The sequence below is a fragment of the Staurois parvus genome, unplaced genomic scaffold (assembly GCF_062004578.1).
Source record: "Staurois parvus isolate SC_StPar_1 unplaced genomic scaffold, SC_StPar_1.0 ptg003692l, whole genome shotgun sequence".
In the NCBI taxonomy this organism is placed as follows: Eukaryota; Metazoa; Chordata; class Amphibia; order Anura; family Ranidae; genus Staurois; species Staurois parvus.
Window position 1 is genome coordinate 24,682 of NW_028321488.1, and position 22,819 is coordinate 47,500.

Below are 22,819 nucleotides of genomic sequence, written 5' to 3' on the forward strand. Positions count from 1 at the left end.
TCTCACTGTGAAGAAACCTTTCCATGTTTGGAGATTAAACCTCTTTTCCTCCAGACGTAAAGAGAGCCCCCTTGTCCTCTGTGTAGTTATTCACCCTGAGGTCATCACAGAGTTCACTATATGAACCACTGATGTATTTATACATGGAGATCATATCCCCCCTTATATATTATACATGGAGATCATATCCCCCTTATGTATTATACATGGAGATCATATCCCCCCTTATGTATTATACATGGAGATCATATCCCCCCTTATGTATTATACATGGGGATCATATCCCCCCCTTATGTATTATACATGGTGATCATATCCCCCCCTTATGTATTATACATGGTGATCATATCCCCCCTTATTATACATGGAGATCATATCCCCCCTTATGTATTATACATGGTGATCATATCCCCCCTTATGTATTATACATGGAGATCATATCCCCCCCCCTTATGTATTATACATGGAGATCATATCCCCTCCTTATGTATTATACATGGAGATCATATCCCCCCTTATGTATTATACATGGTGATCATATCCCCCCTTATTATACATGGTGATCATATCCCCCCTTATTATACATGGAGATCATATCCCCTCCTTATGTATTATACATGGAGATCATATCCCCTCCTTATGTATTATACATGGAGATCATACCCCCCCTTATGTATTATACATGGTGATCATACCCCCCCTTATGTATTATACATGGTGATCATACCCCCCCTTATGTATTATACATGGTGATCATATCCCCCGTTATGTATTATACATGGAGATCATATCCCCCCTTATGTATTATACATGGAGATCATACCCCCCCCTTATGTATTATACATGGAGATCATATCTCCCCCCCTTATGTATTATACATGGAGATCATATCTCCCCCCCTTATGTATTATACATGGAGATCATATCCCCCCCTTATGTATTATACATGGAGATCATATCCCCCCCTTATGTATTATACATGGAGATCATATCCCCCCCTTATGTATTATACATGGAGATCATATCCCCCCCTTATGTATTATACATGGAGATCATATCCCCCCTTATGTATTATACATGGAGATCATATCCCCCCCTTATGTATTATACATGGAGATCATATCCCCCCTTATGTATTATACATGGAGATCATATCCCCCCTTATGTATTATACATGGAGATCATATCCCCCCCTTATGCATTATACATGGAGATCATACCCCCCTTTATGCATTATACATGGAGATCATACCCCCCCTTATGTATTATACATGGAGATCATACCCTCCCTTATGTATTATACATGGAGATCATATCCCCCCCTTATGTATTATACATGGAGATCATATCCCCCTTATGTATTATACATGGAGATCATACCCCCCCCCCCTTATGTATTATACATGGAGATCATATCCCCTCCTTATGTATTATACATGGTGATCATATCCCCCTTATGTATTATACATGGAGATCATATCCCCCTTATGTATTATACATGGAGATCATATCCCCCCTTATTATAGATGGAGATCATATCCCCCTTATTATACATGGAGATCATATCCCCCCTTATTATACATGGAGATCATATCCCCCCTTATGTATTATACATGGTGATCATATCCCCCCTTATGTATTATACATGGAGATCATATCCCCCCTTATGTATTATACATGGAGATCATATCCCCCTTATGTATTATACATGGAGATCATACCCCCCCTTATGCATTATACATGGAGATCATACCCCCCCTTATGCATTATACATGGAGATAATACCCCCCCTTATGTATTATACATGGAGATCATATCCCCCCCTTATGTATTATACATGGAGATCATATCCCCCCCTTATGTATTATACATGGAGATCATATCCCCCCCTTATGTATTATACATGGAGATCATATCCCCCCCTTATGTATTATACATGGAGATCATATCCCCCCTTATGTATTATACATGGAGATCATATCCCCCCCTTATGTATTATACATGGAGATCATATCCCCCCTTATGTATTATAAATGGTGATCATATCCCCCCTTATGTAATATACATGGAGATCATATCCCCCCTTATGTATTATACATGGAGATCATATCCCCCCTTATGTATTATAAATGGTGATCATATCCCCCCTTATGTAATATACATGGAGATCATATCCCCCCTTATGTATTATACATGGAGATCATATCCCCCCTTATGTAATATACATGGAGATCATATCCCCCCTTATGTATTATACATGGAGATCATACCCCCCCTTATGTATTATACATGGAGATCATACCCCCCCTTATGTATTATACATGGTGATCATATCCCCCCTTATGTATTATACATGGTGATCATATCCCCCCTTATGTATTATACATGGTGATCATATCCCCCCTTACATGGAGATCATATCCCCCCCTATGTATTATACATGGAGATCATATCCCCCTTATGTATTATACATGGAGATCATATCCCCTCTTATGTATTATACATATTGATCATATCCCCCCCTTATGTATTATACATGGAGATCATATCCCCCCTTGTGTATTATACATGTTGATCATATCCCCCCTGATGTATTATACATGGAGATCATATCCCCCCTTATGTATTATACATGGAGATCATATCCCCCCCATAATCTCTTCTTCTAAAGAGAGAATACATTCAGTTCCTCTAATCTTTCCTCATAGCTGAGCTCCTCCATGCCTCTTATCAGTTTGGTTGCCCTTCTCTGTATTTTCTCCAGTTCCCCAATGTACTTTTTGTGAATTGGTGCCTAAAACTGAACTGCATATTCCAGATGAGGCCTTACTAATTATTTGTACGGGGGGGGGGGGGGTGTAATATGATATCTCTCTCTGTGGAGTCTATACCTCTTTTAATACAAGAGAGGATTTTGCTCGCTTTAGAACCCGCAGCTTGGCATTGCATGCCATTATTAAGCTTGTGATCTGCCAGAACCCCCAGATCCTTCTCCACCATTGATTCCCCAGTTGTACCCCCCTAGCATGTATGATACATGTATATTCTTAGCACCCAAGTGCAGAACCTTACATTTATTAACATTAAACCTCATTTGCCACATAGTTGCCCAATTACACAGAGCACTGAGGTCAGCCTGTAAGGCAGGCATCATCCCGCAATCGTTTTTTTTTTTGCTGCCGACGGCTGGCTCTCTTGTAAAAGCAAACTGAGTGGCTAACTAGCTGCTGTATTTTTATTACAAGCAGCAGGAGGAGACGCTGCCTCCCTCTGCCACCTTCCACAGCTTTAACAGGCTGTCCTGTCCCATCGGATCAACCCCTCCCTCACTGTTCTGCCCCCCCCTTCCCCTCCCCCAGTACTCCTGTGCCTGGTGAGACTAGTTCAGGTCTAATAATATTACCATTCATAGTGCTGGTCTACCAAAAATTGTTTTATAACCCTCCTATCCAGGCAATCACTTACCGTCAATGCAGCTCGTCCAATTCGAACAACCCCAAAGTCATTGGGGTCCCAGTACTGTGCCCCATACACACCGAGACCGGTTGTGGCCAGACCTGCCGAGACCAGCGACATGAGCCGGAGGGGAGCCCGCACCATCCTGGGGAGCCTGCATATAGAAGATCAGTGTTAATGGTATACGGTACAGGTAGGGCAACACCTAACCAAAGAAGGGGATTGGCTGAGGTGTAGGGGTCATCTCACACCTAAAATGGAATTTCCAGCAACCACTCTTGTGAGGCTGAACCTGATTGGTTGCTAGAAGGCCAGAGCCTTAGGGTTGCCAGCATCCTAGCAACCAATGATGTTGTGATGCTGTGCCTGACTGGTTGCTAGAATGCAGGCTGGATAGGAGGGTTTATAAATTGTTTTATAATTTTTGGTAGAGCAGCACAATGAATGGTAATATTATTAGAGCTGAACTATTCTCACCAGGCACAGGAGTACTGGGGGAGGGGAAGGCAGAACATCACAAGGAATGCAAATATCCCCTATAACTTCATTGAGCATTGACAGGTACTCTTTTTGAGAAATCTGGGGTCTATCAGACTCTAGATATCTCCTCTGCCCTTACATTATCTAATCTCACCAAGATCAGTGTGATCACATGCTTTCCCAATTTACAAATGGCGCTGTTTATATCCTGTGAAAAAAAAGTGATGAAATGCTCGTAGCTTCGATTTCTTAGACTATAGAGATGATTGGCGCCATTCTGTTCTCCAATCAGCTCTATGGTCAGCTGGCAGAAACACTGGCTGCATTCTCAGATTCCCCCGATGGCACGAGACTGCCCGAGAAGGCCATGGAAGGCAGAGGGAGGCATCGTCTCCCACTGCTTGCAAAAGCAATCCTGCAGCTAACTAGCCACTAGGATTGCTTTTACACGAAATCCAATAGCCGGCTGAAAAAAACCATACCAGGATGATGCCTGCAGCTGTAGGGATCATCCTGGTATAACCATTCAAAGTCCAGTGATGTACCAGTACATTGCTGGTCCTTGTTGGGTGTATATGCTATGTTCTTTTTTTTTTATGAAGCCAGTGGGCTGAGGAAGAAATCTCTGCCCAGAAAAAGCGTGTGGTATGCCCACCATTAGAATATACCGCCCTGCATTCACCCACTTCTAATGGTGGGCACACATTAGGTCGCACGGTGCCACATGCGCCAGTTCCAACATTGTACAAATGTCTAGATAGTGGCACGCTTGAATAAAAATTGTCCACATATAAGTGGTACCCCATATGGAGAAATGATGACACCAAGTCCCAAACTATCTTGCCGCTGCTCCCCGTGTAGTCTGGGCATCCGGGGGGCTCCACGTGACTATCTTTTCCCTCGTAAATCTGAAACTTATATGTATAGCCTGTTGTCCTCTCACAGGTCTTCTACATCTTGACCCCATATCTGGCACGCTTGCTGGGAAAAAATTGTTTGAATGCAAGGCGGCCAGAAAAATTAATGAGGGACTCATCAACGCAGATGTTTTGCTGCGGAGTATAGACATCTGCAAATTTTTGGTTAAGGTGATTTATGAGGGGCTGAATTTTGTGGAGCCGGTCAAATTCAGGGTTACCCCGAGGATGATTGTATTGTCGTAGAAATGCATAAAACACATTATACTCTCATACAGTGGGGCAAAAAAGTATTTAGTCAGCCACCAATTGTGCAAGTTCTCCCACTTAAAAAGATGAGAGAGGCCTGTAATTGGCATCATAGGTAGACCTCAACTATGAGAGACAAAATGAGAAAAACAAATCCAGACAATCACATTGGCTGATCTGGAAAGAATTTATTTGCAAATTATGGTGGAAAATAAGTATTTGGTCAATATCAAAAGTTCATCTCAATACTTTGTTATATATCCTTTGTTGGCAATGACAGAGGTCAAACGTTTCCTGTAAGTCTTCACAAGGTTGGCACACACTGTTGCTGGTATGTTGGCTCATTCCTCCATGCAGATCTCCTCTAGAACAGTGATGTTTTGGGGCTGTCACTGGGCAACACGGACTTTCAACTTCCTCCAAAGGTTTTCTATGGGGTTGAGATCTGGAGACTGGCTAGGCCACTCCAGGACCTGGAAATGCTTCTTACGAAGCCACTCCTTTGTTGCCTGGGCGGTATGTTTGGGATCATTGTCATGTTGGAAGACCCAGCCACGTTTCATCTTCAATGCCCTTGCTGATGGAAGGAGGTTTGCACTCAAAATCTCACGATACATGGCCCCATTCATTCTGTCCTGTACATGGATCAGTCGTCCTGGTCCCTTTGCGGATAAACAGCCCCAAAGCATGATGTTGCCACCCCCATGCTTCACAGTAGGTATGGTGTTCTTTGGATGCAACTCAGCATTCTCTCTCCTCCAAACACGGTGAGTTGTGTTTCTACCAAACAGTTCTATTTTGGTTTCATCTGACCATATGACATTCTCCCAATCCTCTTCTGGATCATCCAAATGCTCTCTAGCAAACTTCAGATGGGCCCGGACATGTACTGGCTTAAGCATGGGGACACGTCTGGCACTGCAGGATCTGAGTCCCTGGCGGAGTAGTGTGTTACTGATGGTAGCCTTTGTTACGTTGGTCCCAGCTCTCTGCAGGTCATTCACTAGGTCCCCCCGTGTGGTCCTGGGATTTTTGCTCACCGTTGTTGTGATCATTTTGACCCCACAGGGTGAGATCTTGCGTGGAGCCCCAGATCGAGGGAGATTATCAGTGGTCTTGTATGTCTTCCATTTTCTAATTATTGCTCCCAGAGTTGATTTGTTCACTCCAAGCTGCTTGCCTATTGCAGATTCAGTCTTCCCAGCCTGGTGCAGGTCTACAATTTTGTTTCTGGTGTCCTTCGACAGCTCTATGGTCTTCACCATAGTGGAGTTTGGAGTGTGACTGTTTGAGGTTGTGGACAGGTGTCTTTTATACTGATAACAAGTTCAAACAGGTGCCATTGATACAGGTAATGAGTGCAGGACAGAGGAACCTCTTAAAGAAGAAGGTACAGGTCTGCGAGAGCCAGAAATCTTGCTTGTTTGTACGTGACCAAATACTTACTTTCCACCATAATTTGCAAATAAATTCTTTCCAAATCAGCCAATGTGATTGTCTGGATTTGTTTTCTCATTTTGTCTCTCATAGTTGAGGTCTACCTATGATGCCAATTACAGGCCTCTCTCATCTTTTTAAGTGGGAGAACTTGCACAATTGGTGGCTGACTAAATACTTTTTTGCCCCGCTGTATCTATGCCTGGCCATGGCAGCAGATAACACGGCATATGATGAATCGGGTCTGCGGACCAATACAACCGAAATTAATTTCTTTTAGTAATGCCCATGTTGAGGGTTAGGCCCCCCAAAAAATTTTAATTTGGAAACCGTAATGAGTTTCCATGCGAATGGTCTGGCAAGGTTTGAATTTGGATTGGCGTTGTAAACAATGCATCCCTCCTCCCTGTCAGTGTTTGCCGGCATGTAATCATGGGTGGTTGACACCCAGGGCTGCGATTGGCGGCGCGGGTAGGGCGGTTGCGCCCCCCCCCCCAAACGGAAATGCAAAATCACGTATATACACACGTGATTTTGCTCAGTGGGCCCGCCTTGCAGCAGTATATGTACTGTGGGTGGGACTTAAGTGGTTAAGGCATCAATGCATTTTTTTAGTGGTTTTTGCAGAAACGCACAACAGTCTATTTAACATGGTTTCCTATGGGACACGTTCACATCTCTGCGTTTTAGAGCTGCTGAGCTTTTGGAGAAGGTCATGGAGTTTTTTTTTTTTTTTTACAGCAAAAAACAGCATTTTTGCTACAATAGAGCTCAATGGAGAACCGTTTTGGCAGTGCGTTTTTACTGTGTTTTGCATTTTTATTCTGCCCAGCAACAAAAAAAAAAAAAAAAAAAAGCTGAGCAAAATGCATCAAAAATGCGTGTAGTAAAAATGCAAAATGAACTGTGAAAAGCACTGCACAATGGACAAAAAGCAAACTGCATAGGTGTGAATGGGGCCTAATTGTTAACGGCATCATCGCGTTCCAAACTGCACGGTGCCCCAGGATCATCATGCGTTTTGGTGTGCAGATTGTTTTGGGAAGAGGGTCAGGGACGTCTTTTCCACATTTCTCTGGCATAGGGCAGCCCCCTGAAATGAACAGGCTACCCTATATGTGACACGCGAAAAACGCATGAGAACGCGCACGTGCTTGGTGTCGCCCCCGCAGGTGTGAAACAAGAATGACAGGTCAGCCCTGATGAAGAGAGACTTTCATACACCCGAAACGTGTTGAGTGCCAACTTTTTTGAGATTTATTGTGACAAATTAAAATTATATGTGAGCCAATCCCTATGGTTTGTCCCTCTCATCCTTCCACTGCACATAAAGAGAACCTGTCACTGATAGAAAGGCGGAATCTCCATCCCGGATCAATCCTCCACCCCGTACAATGAGAACATTAATATAACTCACTGTTACTATGCTATATGTATGCCAATATTTATTACTGCTAATAATATATTACACTAAGAATGATTGCCCCTTCCTTTGACAGGTTGCCCTCCACCCTATAGTAGAAGTACTGCTACAGGGCGGCAGGGCTGCGCAAAATCACATATATATACGTGATTTGCATTTCCGGCTAGAGGGAGAGCACGCACCGCCATTGGAGGTTATGGATGTCAATCATCGGCACCCAGCGATCGCCCAGTAACACTAACAGGGGAGAGATCTGTGTGTTAACAATGCAGGTCTCTCTCCTGCCAGCAAGGACATGCTGCTTTGTATTTCTCTGCACAGCAGCATGTCTTCTGAGTAAAACACACACAGCTAACCCTTTGATCACCCCAGATGTAAACCCCTTCCTGCCCAGTGCTATTAGTACAGTGTCAGTGCTTTTTATTAGCACTGATCACTGTATTGGTGTTACTCAGGGCTGGATCTAGCCTGGGAGTGCAATAACAAATGTCAGGGGGGCAGAGAATGGGAGGTCAGCAGGGCAGTGTACAGGGGTCAGAGCACGGGGGTCAGCAGGGTCAAAGGTCACAACAGGCAGCAGAGCTCCTCCTCCCCACACAGCTTGGATTTTGGGGGGCACAGCTAAAATCTGGGGGGGGGGGGAATGTGTCCGTGGAAATTAGTCAGTTCCCCCCCAGTGTCAGAATGCTCGCTGCAGTTCTGATTGCCGCCATTACTAGTATTAAAAAAAATCATATAATTTCCAGTCTCTATACCGCCATTTGTAAACGCTATAACTTTCACATAAACCAATTAATTTACACATATTTGGATTTTTTTTTTTAGCAAAGACATGTCACAGAATACATTTTGGCTGAAATTTATGACAAAATTTGATTTTTAAATGTTTTTTTCTGGACAAGTTTTATGGCAAAAAGTCAAAAATATATATTTTTTTAAATTATCGGTCTTTTTTTGTTTATAGCACAAAAAATAAAAGCCGCACAGATCAAATACCACCACAAAACTCAATTTGTGGGGAAAAAAGTCCGTAAATCTCAATGGGGTGCAGCGTTGCATGACCGCGCAATATTCAAAGTAACGCAGCGGCGTAGCGCAAAAGATGGCCTGGTCAGGAGGGGGGGGAATCCTCAGGAGGGCAAGAGGTTAAACATAACAATGGCAGTCCCATGAGTGGTGAGGACAGATGATAATATTCATAGTAATGACACATCAACACATAACAACATGAAGAGGTCAAATGTCCCTGCAATCAGGACTCTCAGTGTTTCTCCCACTGACACATGCAGGGGCCGACTCTGGTTTCTATGGGGCAGCACAGGCCGACCAGCTGTATCACCTACCTGCAGTCTGGCTTCTCCTATCTGACCGGCTCCCTCCCCCCTTTCCCCGGTGTTGGTAGCTTCCAGCGGCCGCGGTGACCTCTGGGAAATGTAGTACGCGGCTCCGCGCTGACCTATGGGCTTGGAGGATTTAAAGCATACAAGGGGTGTGGCTAGAACAAACCACCTTACACAGGTGTGGGGTTAGCTTCGCTGGAAGTTACACAAGTTACACCGGCATTATATGTCCCCAGACAGGATCATTTCCTTCCCATTTTCTCTCAATGATCTCTATATGTCTCCTGCCCGACGCCATCTTTTCTAAGCCTTTCCCATACTCCATCTATTGTGGACTTCACAAAAATGGCGGAAAAGCAAGTAGGGTGGGAGGAGAGGTCAGGCTATGGAAAAGTACAATGCCCAATCAGAAAGCGAGCTTTGGCCACGTGGCCGTCTGCCCTCAGCTTGAGATGCTGGGCGGGGCGAACGTCGGTGCCGTGTTTACGTGACGTATCTCCTCTTCCGGCGCGTCGAAGTGTCATATCCGGCGGGGAGAAGCTGTGAAGATGTCGCTATCCAGGTGAGCGGGCGGGTGTTTTCAGAGGTTTCTCGGCGGGCTGCTCTTTATTGACCATTCCTGGTAGTATTCGGTGACATCCGGTGTGACGGTTGGAGACGGTTCATCGTCCCCTGAACGGTTCTCTCAGATCTAGTCCTGGCCAAGAGCCCCTCCCCCTCAGTGCCTGCCCCATTATAACTGGGATATACCCAGAATGAGATCCTCACAGGGCCCATTACAGGTTAAACGCCATTCTCAGTCATGAGTTGCCCCTAAAATAATCCCTGGTTATCCTACCATGGAGGTCACTTCCTGTTATAGGGTGACAACGCTCTCTCCTTGGCTCCCCATTGCTCTGCTGTGTTGTCATCCTGCCTCAGGGACTGCTGTTGAACACAGACACTGTCCACTGTTGTCACCATCAGTAAACCCGCCCTGAGAAACGCTGTTCGGCCATCGCTGAGGCGCCTGTGGACAGGAACAAGCTACAAAGAGGCTGCAGGAGATCAGCAGAGGTGTTCATGTCATCAGTGGAAATCTTTTCAGCATCATCTTTGTCAGCAGCATGTTTCCAGTGATGAAAACTAAACGAGTTTTCCACAATTGATGACAAAAATCAATTCCAATTGTCGTTACTGAATGAGAACGGAGAGAAAATGTGAGAAAGGAACGCTTTACTTATAAGGGCCCCATGTACACGGGGCATTTGGAAAACTCTTCTGAACGATGGAAACTGACTGGAAAACGGAGGTTAAAGTCAGTTTAGCTGCGTTTGCATAGTGCGTTTATGTGCATTTGCGTTTAGAAGCGGTTTTAACCGCCTCCCACCCGCCAGATAGTATAATGACGGGCGCAAGGCGGTTCTCTGGTTCTGGGAGGACATCATATGACGTCCCATTCTAACCGCGCATGCTCGGCTCCGAGAGCACGCGGCGATCGGCGGTGCGCTGTGTTCCTCGGACACAACAGATCACCAATCAATGGAAAGAGGCGAAGATGTCGGCTTAGTCATGTGATCAGCTGTGTCCAGTCACAGCTGATCACACGTAAATAGGGAAATGCCGGTTATCGGCATTTCTCTCCTCACGAGCTGTCACGCTGACAGAGGAGAGGAGAGCCGGTAATCAGCATTCCTTAGAGGAGACATATACACTGATCATCAGAGCCCTGATCAGTGTAGTCCCAGCAGTGCCACCTGCCAGTGTCCATCAGTGCCACCTGCCAGTGCACATCAATGCCACATATCCGTGCCCATCTGAGCTGCCTTTCAGTGTCACCCATCAGTGCTGCCTAACAGTGCCAGTCAGTGCCACCTAACTGTGCCATATATGAGTGCTGCCTTTCAGTGCCTACCGGTGCCTCCTCATCAGTGCCCATCACTGCAGCCTCATTAGCGCACATCAGTGAAGGAGAAAAATCACTTGTTTACAAAATTTTATAACAAAAACTAAGAAAAAACTTTTTTTTTTTTTCAAAATTTTCTGTGGTTTTTAGTTTAAGAAAAAAAAAATCCCGAGGTGATTAAATACCACCAAAATAAAGCTCTATCTGTCTCAAAAAAAGGCCTGCGGGGAGGCGCCTGCTCGTTGATGCCTGCGGGGAGGCGCCTGCTCGTTGATGCCTGCGGGGAGGCGCCTGCTCGTTGATGCCTGCGGGGAGGCGCCTGCTCGTTGATGCCTGCGGGGAGGCGCCTGCTCGTTGACGCCTGCGGGGAGGCGCCTGCTCGTTGACGCCTGCGGGGAGGCGCCTGCTCGTTGACGCCTGCGGGGAGGCGCCTGCTCGTTGACGCCTGCGGGGAGGCGCCTGCGCGTTGACGCCTGCGGGGAGGCGCCTGCGCGTTGACGCCTGCGGGGAGGCGCCTGCGCGTTGACGCCTGCGGGGAGGCGCCTGCGCGTTGACGCCTGCGGGGAGGCGCCTGCGCGTTGACGCCTGCGCGTTGACGCCTGCGGGGAGGCGCCTGCGCGTTGACGCCTGCGTGGTGGCGCCTGCGCGTTGAAGCCTGCGTGGTGGCGCCTGCGCAGTGAAGCCTGCGGGGAGGCAGTGTGTGAACCCAGGCACCAGGACATAATTTTTAGTTGTCATGGCAACCTGGCACCTGGAATTTGCTGAGCCCTGATCTGTAGGAAAATGATAGTCCACGCACTATGAGATCTATATCTGACAATCAATCTCTCCTAATGACCTATCTCTTTTCTGAGGCCTGAAAATGCTAAAACAGTGCAAATATCCCCCAAAGGACCACAATGTGGCTACTTCTAACCTGGCTCCTAATCACACATTGCCTCTTTCTTGATCTTAGACTGGAGCCATTTAACCTTCCAGCATGTCTGTGGAGTGTGGGAGGAAACCCACCCAAGCACAGAAAGGACAAGCAAACTCCATGCAGACAGTGTCCGGACTGGAATTCAAACTGAGGACCCCAGTGCTGTAAAGCAGAAAGGATAATCACTTGGGCACCTTTTTTTTTTTGCTGTCTTGTGTTGCCTGTTTCTCCTCACTTCCTGTCTGTGAAACCTGATGTCCCCAGGACAGGAAGTGAGGGGAAGCGGAGCCCTGGATAGCAGCACAGTCCTGTAAGTAGATCCACTCTGTCCAGTTGTGGTGGGAAATAAACTTTAATTCCCCGGCAAACAGTGAAATATCATCTCTGGGTGGTGTGACCCTGTGAGTGTTTTAGCTGTCACTTTTCTGTGTCACAGAGTGAGTCCTGCGGGAAAGTTCGGGGATTTACACTGGTGAACAACAGATGATGCGGGTTCTATTAGGTGGTATATTACAGTTGGAATGCGCTGCCTATAAATGATAGATCTCCAGCCGCGGTCACACATGACGATCTTTCTGGGGGAATTGACTGTCTCTTCTTTCCAGCTGCAGTCACATATTTCAGTGTCGGGTGATCTGTCCGTCTCTTCTCTCCCCAGCTTCCTGCCCGCTCCCACTCAGCTCTCCCAGGACCAACTGGAGGCTGAGGAGAAGATCAGAGCCCACAAGTCTCAGCAGACGGCTTTGGTGGCATCACGAAGAGAACCGCCCCCTTATGGGCATCGGAAAGGCTGGGTGCCCCGATCTGTGGAGGTGAGTGTCATCAGGGTTGTGAGATCTACATTGGCTCGATCAGCCAGTATGGCGGCTCCTCATGGGTGGAACTAAAGTGGGCAGGTTAGAATGCAGATTGGACAGATTATTACACCAGCGTTGGTGAATTCTGCATGGCATTTATGTTTTGTTTCTTGTGTTTCAAAGTTATTTGCATTTGGGGGCAGAAGGGCGGGGGGGGGACAAAATTGTAATGCAGAACAATTTGGAATCATAGACTGGGTCCCTAGAGGGGTGCGGGCCGAACCGGGTGACACCATCACAGGGGGTGCAGGAGCAGGATGCCAGCAGAGCTTCTGGGCTCTGTGAAGGTCCTGGCCAGTTATTGGGGTGATCCCGGATTCCTGGCACAGTGACAGCTGCCCCCGGTGTAGCGGTAAAATGAGTATCCCGTGAAGATATGTATCCCCTGAAGCAACTACGCAAGTGCTGGTTTCAGGCCAAAGAAGCCGATCTCCGACTTTAGCACAGAGCTGCCACAGTTAACCCTTTACAGGCTTCAAACCGCTGAAGCTGATCCCGTGGATCGCTATGGGTTGCAAGAGCAGTTAACCCCATATAGGTTCATACCTTTTAATCTACTGCAAGCCTGCAGTTCCGTCCCCAACCGCCTAGGCAACCTGAGGGCCGCAGGACTACAAGTTCCATCATGCCTCTGCAAGTCATAGCTGTAACTGTCAGTTTTGTAATCTTTGCAATGCCTCATGGGAAATGTAGTTTCACAACAGCTAGAGCGCTAGTTTGCCTACCCCTGGCCTCGGTGATGACGTCATAAGGCGATTTGCAAGGTCTCCTGGGATGTTTCCTGTATCCCAGGAGTCTTTTGGTTTCCTGTAATCGCGGGATTGGGAAAATGGAAATGACGCAAATGGGAGGTGTTTTGCGCCATTTTAGCGGAGTCCATGATTATATACATACGTACACACTATATATATATCGTGTGTGTGTATACATTAATATATATTTTAGGTGGCAGGGATTGCTCCCTTTTGAGACTTTCCTTTTCCTTCCCTTCCTTGCAGTAAAGTGCTGTACAGGTTGCCTGTTGGGGGCCAGGAGCGGGAACTTCATCCTTCCCCACCATTGTTATGGCAACCTGCACTGCACACGTCGCGCCAAGCAGTGTCTGTACTGCGCATGCGCGAGAACGAGTGGTGCATGCTGGGATAGCCAGCAGCACCGATTCCCAGAAATAAATACCTGCGGGCTTCAGATGCCCACAGCCATCATGGAGCCTGCCTGTTTCCAAGATCATGGTAAAGGTTGAAGAATTACTAAATAATTACAATTCTTTTAGTATTGTATCATTCCAATTGTTAATGCTATTTCAAAGGTCATCATGGATCTGCTTTTAACAAAAATTTATTAGGGGGACTGGAGCTCCGCTTTAAGCACATCTTTCTGCCTGCATGTCTGAGCTAAAGGCAGAAGGATTCCAGGAAGTAAATACTACATGATTCATCTGCCCTTACTCAAGATGGCCACGGAAATGCTGGGAGGTGTTTCTATGTGATTTCTCTGCAAAATAAAGTATGGAGACATGGATGGGGGAGCTTGCTTTGAATATGAAAAATAAATTAAATATTGCTTTTGGCTTGCGGTTCTCATATACAGTGTAGTTCTGCTTTATGTTTTTCCACAAAGCGCGGCATCACGGCCGCGACGTGTACAGCTGTATGTTATTGTTCAGGCTGGTGGTGGAGGAAAGTCACCGCACAGCTCATGTGTACGCTTCGCCGCTGCAAACACCCCACACCTGATTGTTATTTCTCAGGGAAAATTTTGGGAAGTTAATTTAATAATTGTACTTTTGCTTTCTCTGCAGGATTTTGGAGATGGAGGGGCGTTCCCGGAGATCCATGTGGCGCAGTACCCCCTGGACATGGGCAGAAAGAAGCGGATGTCCAATGCCCTGGCTGTACAAGTGGATGCAGAGGGGAAAATCAAATATGATGCCATTGCACGGCAGGGGCAGTCAAAAGAAAAAGTAAGGGTCTGCGGAATGTTGGGGTGGGGGGGGGTGTGATTCCAGAATCAAAGTCTCTGGCAGTTGTTGGTCATTATTGCTGCCTGTTTATTCCTCTGCTCGTGTCAGCCGGCTTTCAGTATAGGCTGCCTGTTACAGAGCTTGTCCACTGTCGTGTTATAGCTTGTGAAATGTGAAAATCCAATACATTCCTTTAGCTAGGGTCTGTGGAATCTGAATAATCTTTTTTTGTCTGTAGGTTATATACAGTAAATACACAGACCTGGTACCTAAGGAAGTGATGGATGAAGATGACTCAGAGCTGCAGAGACCCGACGAAGAGGCAGTCCGAGAGGTAACAATTTTTGGTTGGACTTGTGGCTGTATTGTTTATGGGTGCACTGCACCCCCAGAACTTTATCTGAGCTGTCTCCAACAGCTCAGAGTCAGCTACCAATGATCAGGTGCTGGTATGGCAGGCTCCCAAAGCTATCAGTGACAGTGCCGCATGATCTCAAATCCGTCCTAGTGACCTTGGGCATCAGGGCTCACGTAGCCTCCCTGGCGGTATTCCCGAGTGTAGCTCGGGGTAAAGTTTCAGTACCACAAGCGGTAACCCCGAGCTACACTCGGGCTTACCATGCGGCGCTGCTCCGCGGTCCCTCGATCACTTACCTTGTCCTGCGCTCCCGCGATGTCCCTCCTGCAGTGTCCCCGGCAATGTAATCTGGTGGATGCCGGCATCTGTCATTTGGGTTCCGTCCTGGGGGACGGAACTGGCGGGAAATTTGAAAATGACAAAAAGTGACATTCACTAAATTTACTAAAATCACATAGTATAACATTCCTGTATCAAACCATTTCACATACATTTTGTCCCGAGTGCTTTGTCCGGCGCCCTGCCTGCATTTTTACTGTTCTTTCTGCCTGGAAACTGAGAAACGTCCATTGCGTCCGAAAAGCGTCCCTTTAAGTCAAAAGCGGTTTTAGACCGGCTAGAGAACAGCGATAGTAAATCAGAACCACTTGCAGAATTGAGTGATAATGATTCGTGGGGGAAATTCCTCATCAGACACTGAAAACGATTCTGCGACTTTGCTCAGCGATGTGCGAACTTGGCGCTATATTTCACATTTCAGTGTTTTTGGTTTGATTATATTATTGAATTAAATGTATTATTATTATATTATTTTTTATGATTATTTATTAAATTATAATTTATGATTTCGTGTTTCAAGTTTTATCATACCCGGGATGTTTACTAGACTCTTGTTCGGACAGATTTCAGTGAGTTATTCCTAAAAATTACAGGCCTACAATAAAAAAAATACACATTTCCATGCAAAAAAATATACTGCTTTGAGCACAGAAATACTGACATAATCAGACTGCTAGGGAGGTTAAAGGGTCGGTGGTGTCGGTTATGGGCTAAGAGTCTACCAATACCCTTGTTTTTCCAGCTGACAGAGAAGACCCGCCAAGCCCTGGATAAAGCTGTGTCCCAGAAGATAGCCGCAGCCATGCCAGTCCGAGCAGCAGACAAGCTGGCACCTGCACAGTACATCAGGTGAGAGGTGCTGAGAATTGGGAGGGCAAATTATAATAGGAGGGCCCACGTTACATGGGGTAGGGTGAGCTGTGCTATGAGGGTACTTATTACATGGGTCAGAGTGGGCTGTGCCGGGGGGGATCCTCATTACATGGGACAAAGTGGGCTGCGCTGGGGGGGCTCCTCATTACATGGGACAGAGTGGGCTGTGCCGGGGGGGGGGGGGGGGATTCCTCATTACATGGGGTAGGGTGAGCTGTGCTAGGAGGGTACTTATTACATGGGTCAGAGTGGGCTGTGCCGGAGGGGATCCTTATTGCATGGGACAGAGTGGGCTGTGCTGGGGGGGGGGAGATCCTCATTACATGGGTCAGAGTGGGCTGTGTCGGGGGGATCCTCATTACATGGGACAGAGTGGGCTGTGCTGGGGGGATTTCCTCATTACATGGAACAGAGTGGGCTGTGCTGGGGAGGGGGATCCTCACCACATGGGACAGAGTGGGCTGATCCTCATTACATGGGACAAAATGGGCTGTGCCGGGGGGAGGGATCCTCATTACATGGGGTAGGGTGAGCTGTGCATTGAGGGTACTTATTACATGAGACAGAGTGGGCTGTGCCGGGGGGGAGGGATCCTCATTACATGGGACAGAGTGGGCTGTGCCGGGGGGAGGGATCCTCATTACATGGGACAGAGTGGGCTGTGCCGGGGGGGAGGGATCCTCATTACATGGGACAGAGTGGGCTGTGCCGGGGGGGAGGGATCCTCATTACATGGGACAGAGTGGGCTGTGCCGGGGGGGAGGGATCCTCATTACATGGGACAGAGTGGGCTGTGCCGGGGGGGAGGGATCCTCATTACATGGGACAGAGTGGGCTGTGCCGGGGGGGAGGGATCCTCATTACATGGGACAGAGTGGGCTGTGCCGGGGGGGAGGGATCCTCATTACATGGGACAGAGTGGGCTGTGCCGGGGGGGAGGGATCCTCATTACATGGGACAGAGTGGGCTGTGCCGGGGGGAGGGATCCTCATTACATGGGACAGAGTGGGCTGTGCCGGGGGGAGGGATCCTCATTACATGGGATAAAATGGACTTTGCCAGGGGCGATCCTCATTACATGGGGGAGAATAGATTGTGCTGGGGGGGGTTATTGTTACGTGAGAGAGGGTGGACTGTGCTAGGAGGGTCCTCGTTATAAGGGAGAGGGTGGGCTGTGCTTGGGGGGTCCTTATTACATGGGAGAGGGTGGGCTGTGCTTGGGGGGTCCTTATTACATGGGAGAGGGTGGGTTTGGCCTGGAGAGTCTTCATTGCATAGAGGAGGGTGGCCCAAAAGCAGAATTAAACTCTGCTATATAGATAGATCGATATATATATTTATATTATTTTTTTAAGGGCCCTTAGGAGGCTTATGCAAAAATGTTCTAGTATGCACAGCATATTAGCATGTTATGGCAGACTTACCTGTCAGATGAAGCCCTGCAGTGCTGAGGTGTCAGCACTGCGTCTGGTCCCAGGAGCTTCCATTTTCTCCCAGTCTTCCTTCCGGATTCGCTCTGTTCTGTCACTTGAATGGCCGAGCTGCGATGACATCGCTTCCGAGCATGTTCACAGGAATAATTTGATCACAGAGAGTGCCATAAATGTACTCTGAGCTGCACATGCGAGGCCCAGTGTATGTTGTTGCAGACAGGCAGGGAGAGGCATTCATGACAGAAGAGACCACCAGGGTTTATCTGTCAGTAGTTTTAAAAAAAAATGTAATGTAATTCCGCTTTAATTGGAGGGTTCTTAATTACAATGGGGAGGACAGACTGTGCCATGAGTGCCCCATTACAGAGGACAAACCATGCTGATAGGGCCCTTACTACAAAGTTCTCTTATTTCCAGGAAGCCCCTTAATACAAAGGAAAATGTTTACATTGGGGAGGATGGAATGTGCCCGGGAGACCCTCATTACATTGAGGAGGGTGAACTGTCAAAGACCCTCATTACATTTCCCTGTCTCTTCCCAGGTACACACCATCCCAGCAAGGTGTGGCATTTAATTCAGGCGCCAAGCAGAGGGTCATTCGTATGGTGGAGATGCAGAAAGACCCTATGGAGCCACCACGTTTCAAGTGAGTGCTGACCGATATAGTCACTGGTCTGTGTATTTTCTTACATTTTTTCCTCTTTGATGTTGTATTTATAAACAATGTAAAGGCACTGCAATTTATTTATATATTTCAGGTACTTATATAGCACCATCAATTTACGTAGCGCTTTACACACACACACACACACACACGCGCATATATATATATATATATATATATATATATATATATATATATATATATATATATATATATATATATATATATTGTACATTCACATCAGTCCCTAACCCTCAAGGGGCGTACAATGGTTTCATCCTGTGCACCAACATACGCAAATTTGTTCTTGGGTTGATGGGAGCGCACCAGAGTGTTTTCTGGACAATTTGAACACCATGTGTATGTTACTCTAGGTGCGCTACATTGACGATATTTTTTATTCTATGGCAAGGTTTAAAACAGAAATTTGAAAATTTTGGAACGGAGTTAAATAGGAATGACATGTATTTCACAGGTGAGATCAATTGTGGCTGTATCAATTTTCTAGCTCTCAAAATCATGAGAGATGAGAAGGGTACTATTGGGTCAACAATTTACCATATACCCACGTATACTAACAGTCTACTCCACTGGGATAGCCAGCTTCCGATATCATTGAAAAAAAAAGTATTCCTACGGGACTATTTATGAGAGGAAAAAAAAAATCACTCCACAGAAAAAGCTTTTCAAGATGAAAGCTCTCAGTTGGTGAAGAGATTTAGTAGACGTGGCGATCATATCCATGATTTGATGAAATCGTTAAATAAAGTGAATACAGTCCCAAGAGATACCCTACTCACTCAGAAACGGCCAGTCTCAGATGACAATGCGGGAATGAGAATTATTGGCACCTACTCTAATAAATCTGGTCAGATCTTTAAAATCATCAAAACGTATTGGGATGTGCTGCATAATGACAAAGCTCTTTCTAAGATTCTCCCAAAGAATCCTATGATCACTCGTAGGCAATGGAGGAACCTTAGAGAGATGCTAGTACAGAGGCCCATTAACAACTTCCCATCCGGCCCATGTACATAAACGGCCGGACGGGAGCAGTGCAGGAGCCGGTGGCCCTTTATAAACGTTTGGCCAATCGGTGATCACATGAATAGTAGTAAGCAAGATGTCACTTCCTGACGTCATTGCTTACTGATTGTGAAATTTGTGAATGATCACAGAGATCACATGGTACAGGGCTATTCACAACAGCCTTGTACCATGTGCCAAGCTGTGACCAATCAGCTCACATCGTATTTTCTCAATGGCTGCAAGAATGCAGCCAGAGAGAAGGAGAAATTGTTTTTACAGCCTTTATGGGTTTAAAAGCAATCAGTGTAATAAAAAAAAAAAAAAGAAAAATCTTCATCACCCCCACAAGTAGTACAGTGTCACTATGGTGACACTGTTACTGCTAGGGTGACAGTATGTTAAAAACAAAACCTATAAATAATAATATAAAAATGTAAAACAATTTCGCCTGAACTCATGTTCACCCCCCCATAGACTAAATGAAGGCTTCACTTTTATCTGTGATTGAGAATCCCAGAAAAAAATTGTATATTTACTTCTTTGTAAATGGCCATTTTCTGAAGTTTAGATAGAATATTTGTGAACGTTAAACAGATGTAATTGGGTCTAATGACTCATGGTATATTATGATCCAATCAAGTAAGGCGTTAATACAGTGGTTAGTTACATGCAGTTTAGGCTATTATGTCGGTCTTTCCATGATCTGCCCACGTGATGATGATCCATAGCTGGTATAGAGTGGTGTTGAATGTACGGCAATGATGTCATGGCGCACGTGATGACGTCACGACTTTGTGTTAGCGGAGGTCATTTTGACTGACCAATCTAGAAATAGGAGATGAACAAACAATTGGAGGCCGTTTCCATTAGCCACGTGACTTCACCTGTTCTTTACTCATCCTTTTTATTTACTTTATTCACCTCTATGGAAGCTCCATCCAAGGAGTGAAACCGGTTACTTTTGATTTGGGAGCACTTTCTTTTCTTTTTGGATCACATGGAATTTATTTGCTTTATCTTGATTTCCCCCTTTTTTTGCTTTTTTTGATAGAAGAATACCTCTAATATATGTGATCGTTTCAAGAGAGGTATTCTTGTGGATATGTGGAATACAGGGGCTGTCCATTAGTGGTGTTTTATATCCACATGGATGGGTGCACCCGCATTATATATAATAGACAGATTAACCCTTGATAATCTCAGTGAGATGGTGTATAGTCGAAGTTAGAGATAATCGTAAACCTATACATACCTCGTGACAGATACCACACTTCATGATATAAGATATGTCCACATAGATATGGATTGCTCTCTAGGTATGTAAAATTGATACAACGGTCCTTTTCCTCACTCTATAGCAGTGGTTCTCAACCTTCCTAATGCCGTGACCCTTTAATACAGTTCCTCATGTTGTGGTGACCCCCAACCATAAAATTATTTGCCCAATACTGCTGCTTTCAACAGAGTAGCTGCTTTTAACAGAGTAGCTGCTCTTTACACATCAGAAATATGTGCTTTCTGATGGTCTTAGGGGACCCCTGTGAAAGGGTCATTCGACCCCCAAAGGGGTCGCGACCCCCAGGTTGAGAACCACTGCTCTATAGGTATATACATGTATTAGATTTGATTTTCTGAGATTTTTAATTATATAGTAAAAGGTAGATTTTAGTCAGGTGGCCTCAAGGTGTGGAGGGACACGCACCCCCCGTTCTGTACAATTTATAATTGCCACATAGGATTAAATTCTTGGTAGATTTAAGGCATAGTTTATTGATCTGTGTACTTGTAGTATGATGGTGATGCACAGACTAGTCTGGGTATTTGTATAATGATGGGAAGCAGAATGGAAATTCATCAGTTCATAATCTTTCTCCTCCAGAATAAACAAGAAGATCCCTCGTGGCCCCCCATCTCCTCCTGCTCCTGTGATGCACTCCCCCAGCAGGAAGGTAAGTACACCTGTCTGCTCCTTGGTTGGAGGAGATAGGAGAAATATATATATATATATCACACACACATATACTGAAGGAAATAAGTATTTGATCCTCTGCTGATTTTGAATGTTTGCCCACTCACAAAGAAATGATCAGTCTAAAAATCGAATTATTATTATTATACAGTATTTATATAGCACCAAAAAGTTTGCTCAGCGCTGTACATTATTATTATACAGTATTTATATAGCGCCAAAGGATATGCTCAGCGCTGTACAGTAGCAAGGGGACATAACATGAGAGAAGACAGTAACAATACACTACACGAGGAGTTCGAGGGCCCTGCTCTTTAGAGCTTACAATCTAGGAGGGAGGGGAAGGTTGTACAGGAGGAGATGGCTGTGGGGGACAGTACATGACAATACAATACACGAGGGGTTTGAGAGCCCTGCTCCTTGGAGCTTACAATCTAGGAATGGTAGGTGTATTGTAACACTGAGAGACAGAATAGCAACAAAAAATTCAAAAGAAATGCATGTCTAACAAATGATGACTGATTTGCATGTTCATGAGGGAAATAAGAATTTGATCCCCTATCATTCAGCAGGATTTCTGGCTACCAGGTGTCTTTCATACAGGTAACAAGCTGGGATTAGAAGCAGTCTCTTAAAGGGAGTGCTGCTAATCTCATTTTGTTACCTTTATAAAAGACACCTGTCCACAGGAGCAATCAATCAGATTCCAAACTCTCCACCATGACAAAGGCCAAAGAGCTGTCCAAGGATGTCAGGGACAAGATTGTAGACCTACACAAGGCTGGACTGGGCTACCAAACTATCACCAAGCAGCTTGGTGAGAAGGTGACAACAGTTGGTGCAATCATTCACAAATGGAAGAAACAAAACAACTGTCAGTCTCCCTAGGTCTGGTGCACCATGCAAGATCTCACCTCGTGGAGTGTCAATGATCATGAGAACAGTAAGGAATCATCCCAGAACTACACGTGAGGATCTTGTCAATGACCTCCAGGCATCTGGGACCACAGTCACCAAGAAAACAATTGGTAACACACTACGCCGACAAGGATTGAAATCCTGCAGTGTCTGCAAGGTCCCTCTGCTCAAGAAAGCACATGTCCAGGCCCGTCTGAAGTTTGCCACTGAACATCTGAATGATGCAGAGGAGGACTGGTTGAAAGTTTTGTGGTCAGATGAGACCAAAATCGAGCTCTTTGGCATCAACTCAACTCGCTGTGTTTGGAG

General features: G+C 45.8%; 2 protein-coding genes across 2 annotated transcripts in view; one reads left to right on the forward strand and one right to left on the reverse strand.

Annotated features, from left to right (window-relative positions):
* The window catches only part of ADCK1 (aarF domain containing kinase 1), a gene marked incomplete at its 3' end in the record, with an annotated part of 33,584 nt that extends 24,043 nt beyond the window's left edge, over positions 1 to 9,541 (reverse strand). Inside the window, exons 1-2 of the mRNA XM_089667950.1 lie at positions 9,306 to 9,541; positions 3,466 to 3,610 (exon numbers count right to left, since the gene is read on the reverse strand). Of these exons, the coding sequence (XP_089524076.1) occupies positions 3,466 to 3,600 (135 nt within the window). The remainder of the gene's footprint in view (positions 1 to 3,465; positions 3,611 to 9,305) is intronic.
* A 216-nt stretch (positions 9,542 to 9,757) lies between these two features.
* SNW1 (SNW domain containing 1) overlaps positions 9,758 to 22,819 on the forward strand; it is a 22,573-nt gene continuing 9,511 nt past the window's right edge. Inside the window, exons 1-7 of the mRNA XM_089667947.1 lie at positions 9,758 to 9,864; positions 12,765 to 12,918; positions 14,765 to 14,926; positions 15,165 to 15,260; positions 16,366 to 16,472; positions 18,472 to 18,576; positions 21,503 to 21,572. Coding sequence (XP_089524073.1) covers positions 9,851 to 9,864; positions 12,765 to 12,918; positions 14,765 to 14,926; positions 15,165 to 15,260; positions 16,366 to 16,472; positions 18,472 to 18,576; positions 21,503 to 21,572 — 708 coding nt within the window. The 5' untranslated portion in view covers positions 9,758 to 9,850. The remainder of the gene's footprint in view (positions 9,865 to 12,764; positions 12,919 to 14,764; positions 14,927 to 15,164; positions 15,261 to 16,365; positions 16,473 to 18,471; positions 18,577 to 21,502; positions 21,573 to 22,819) is intronic.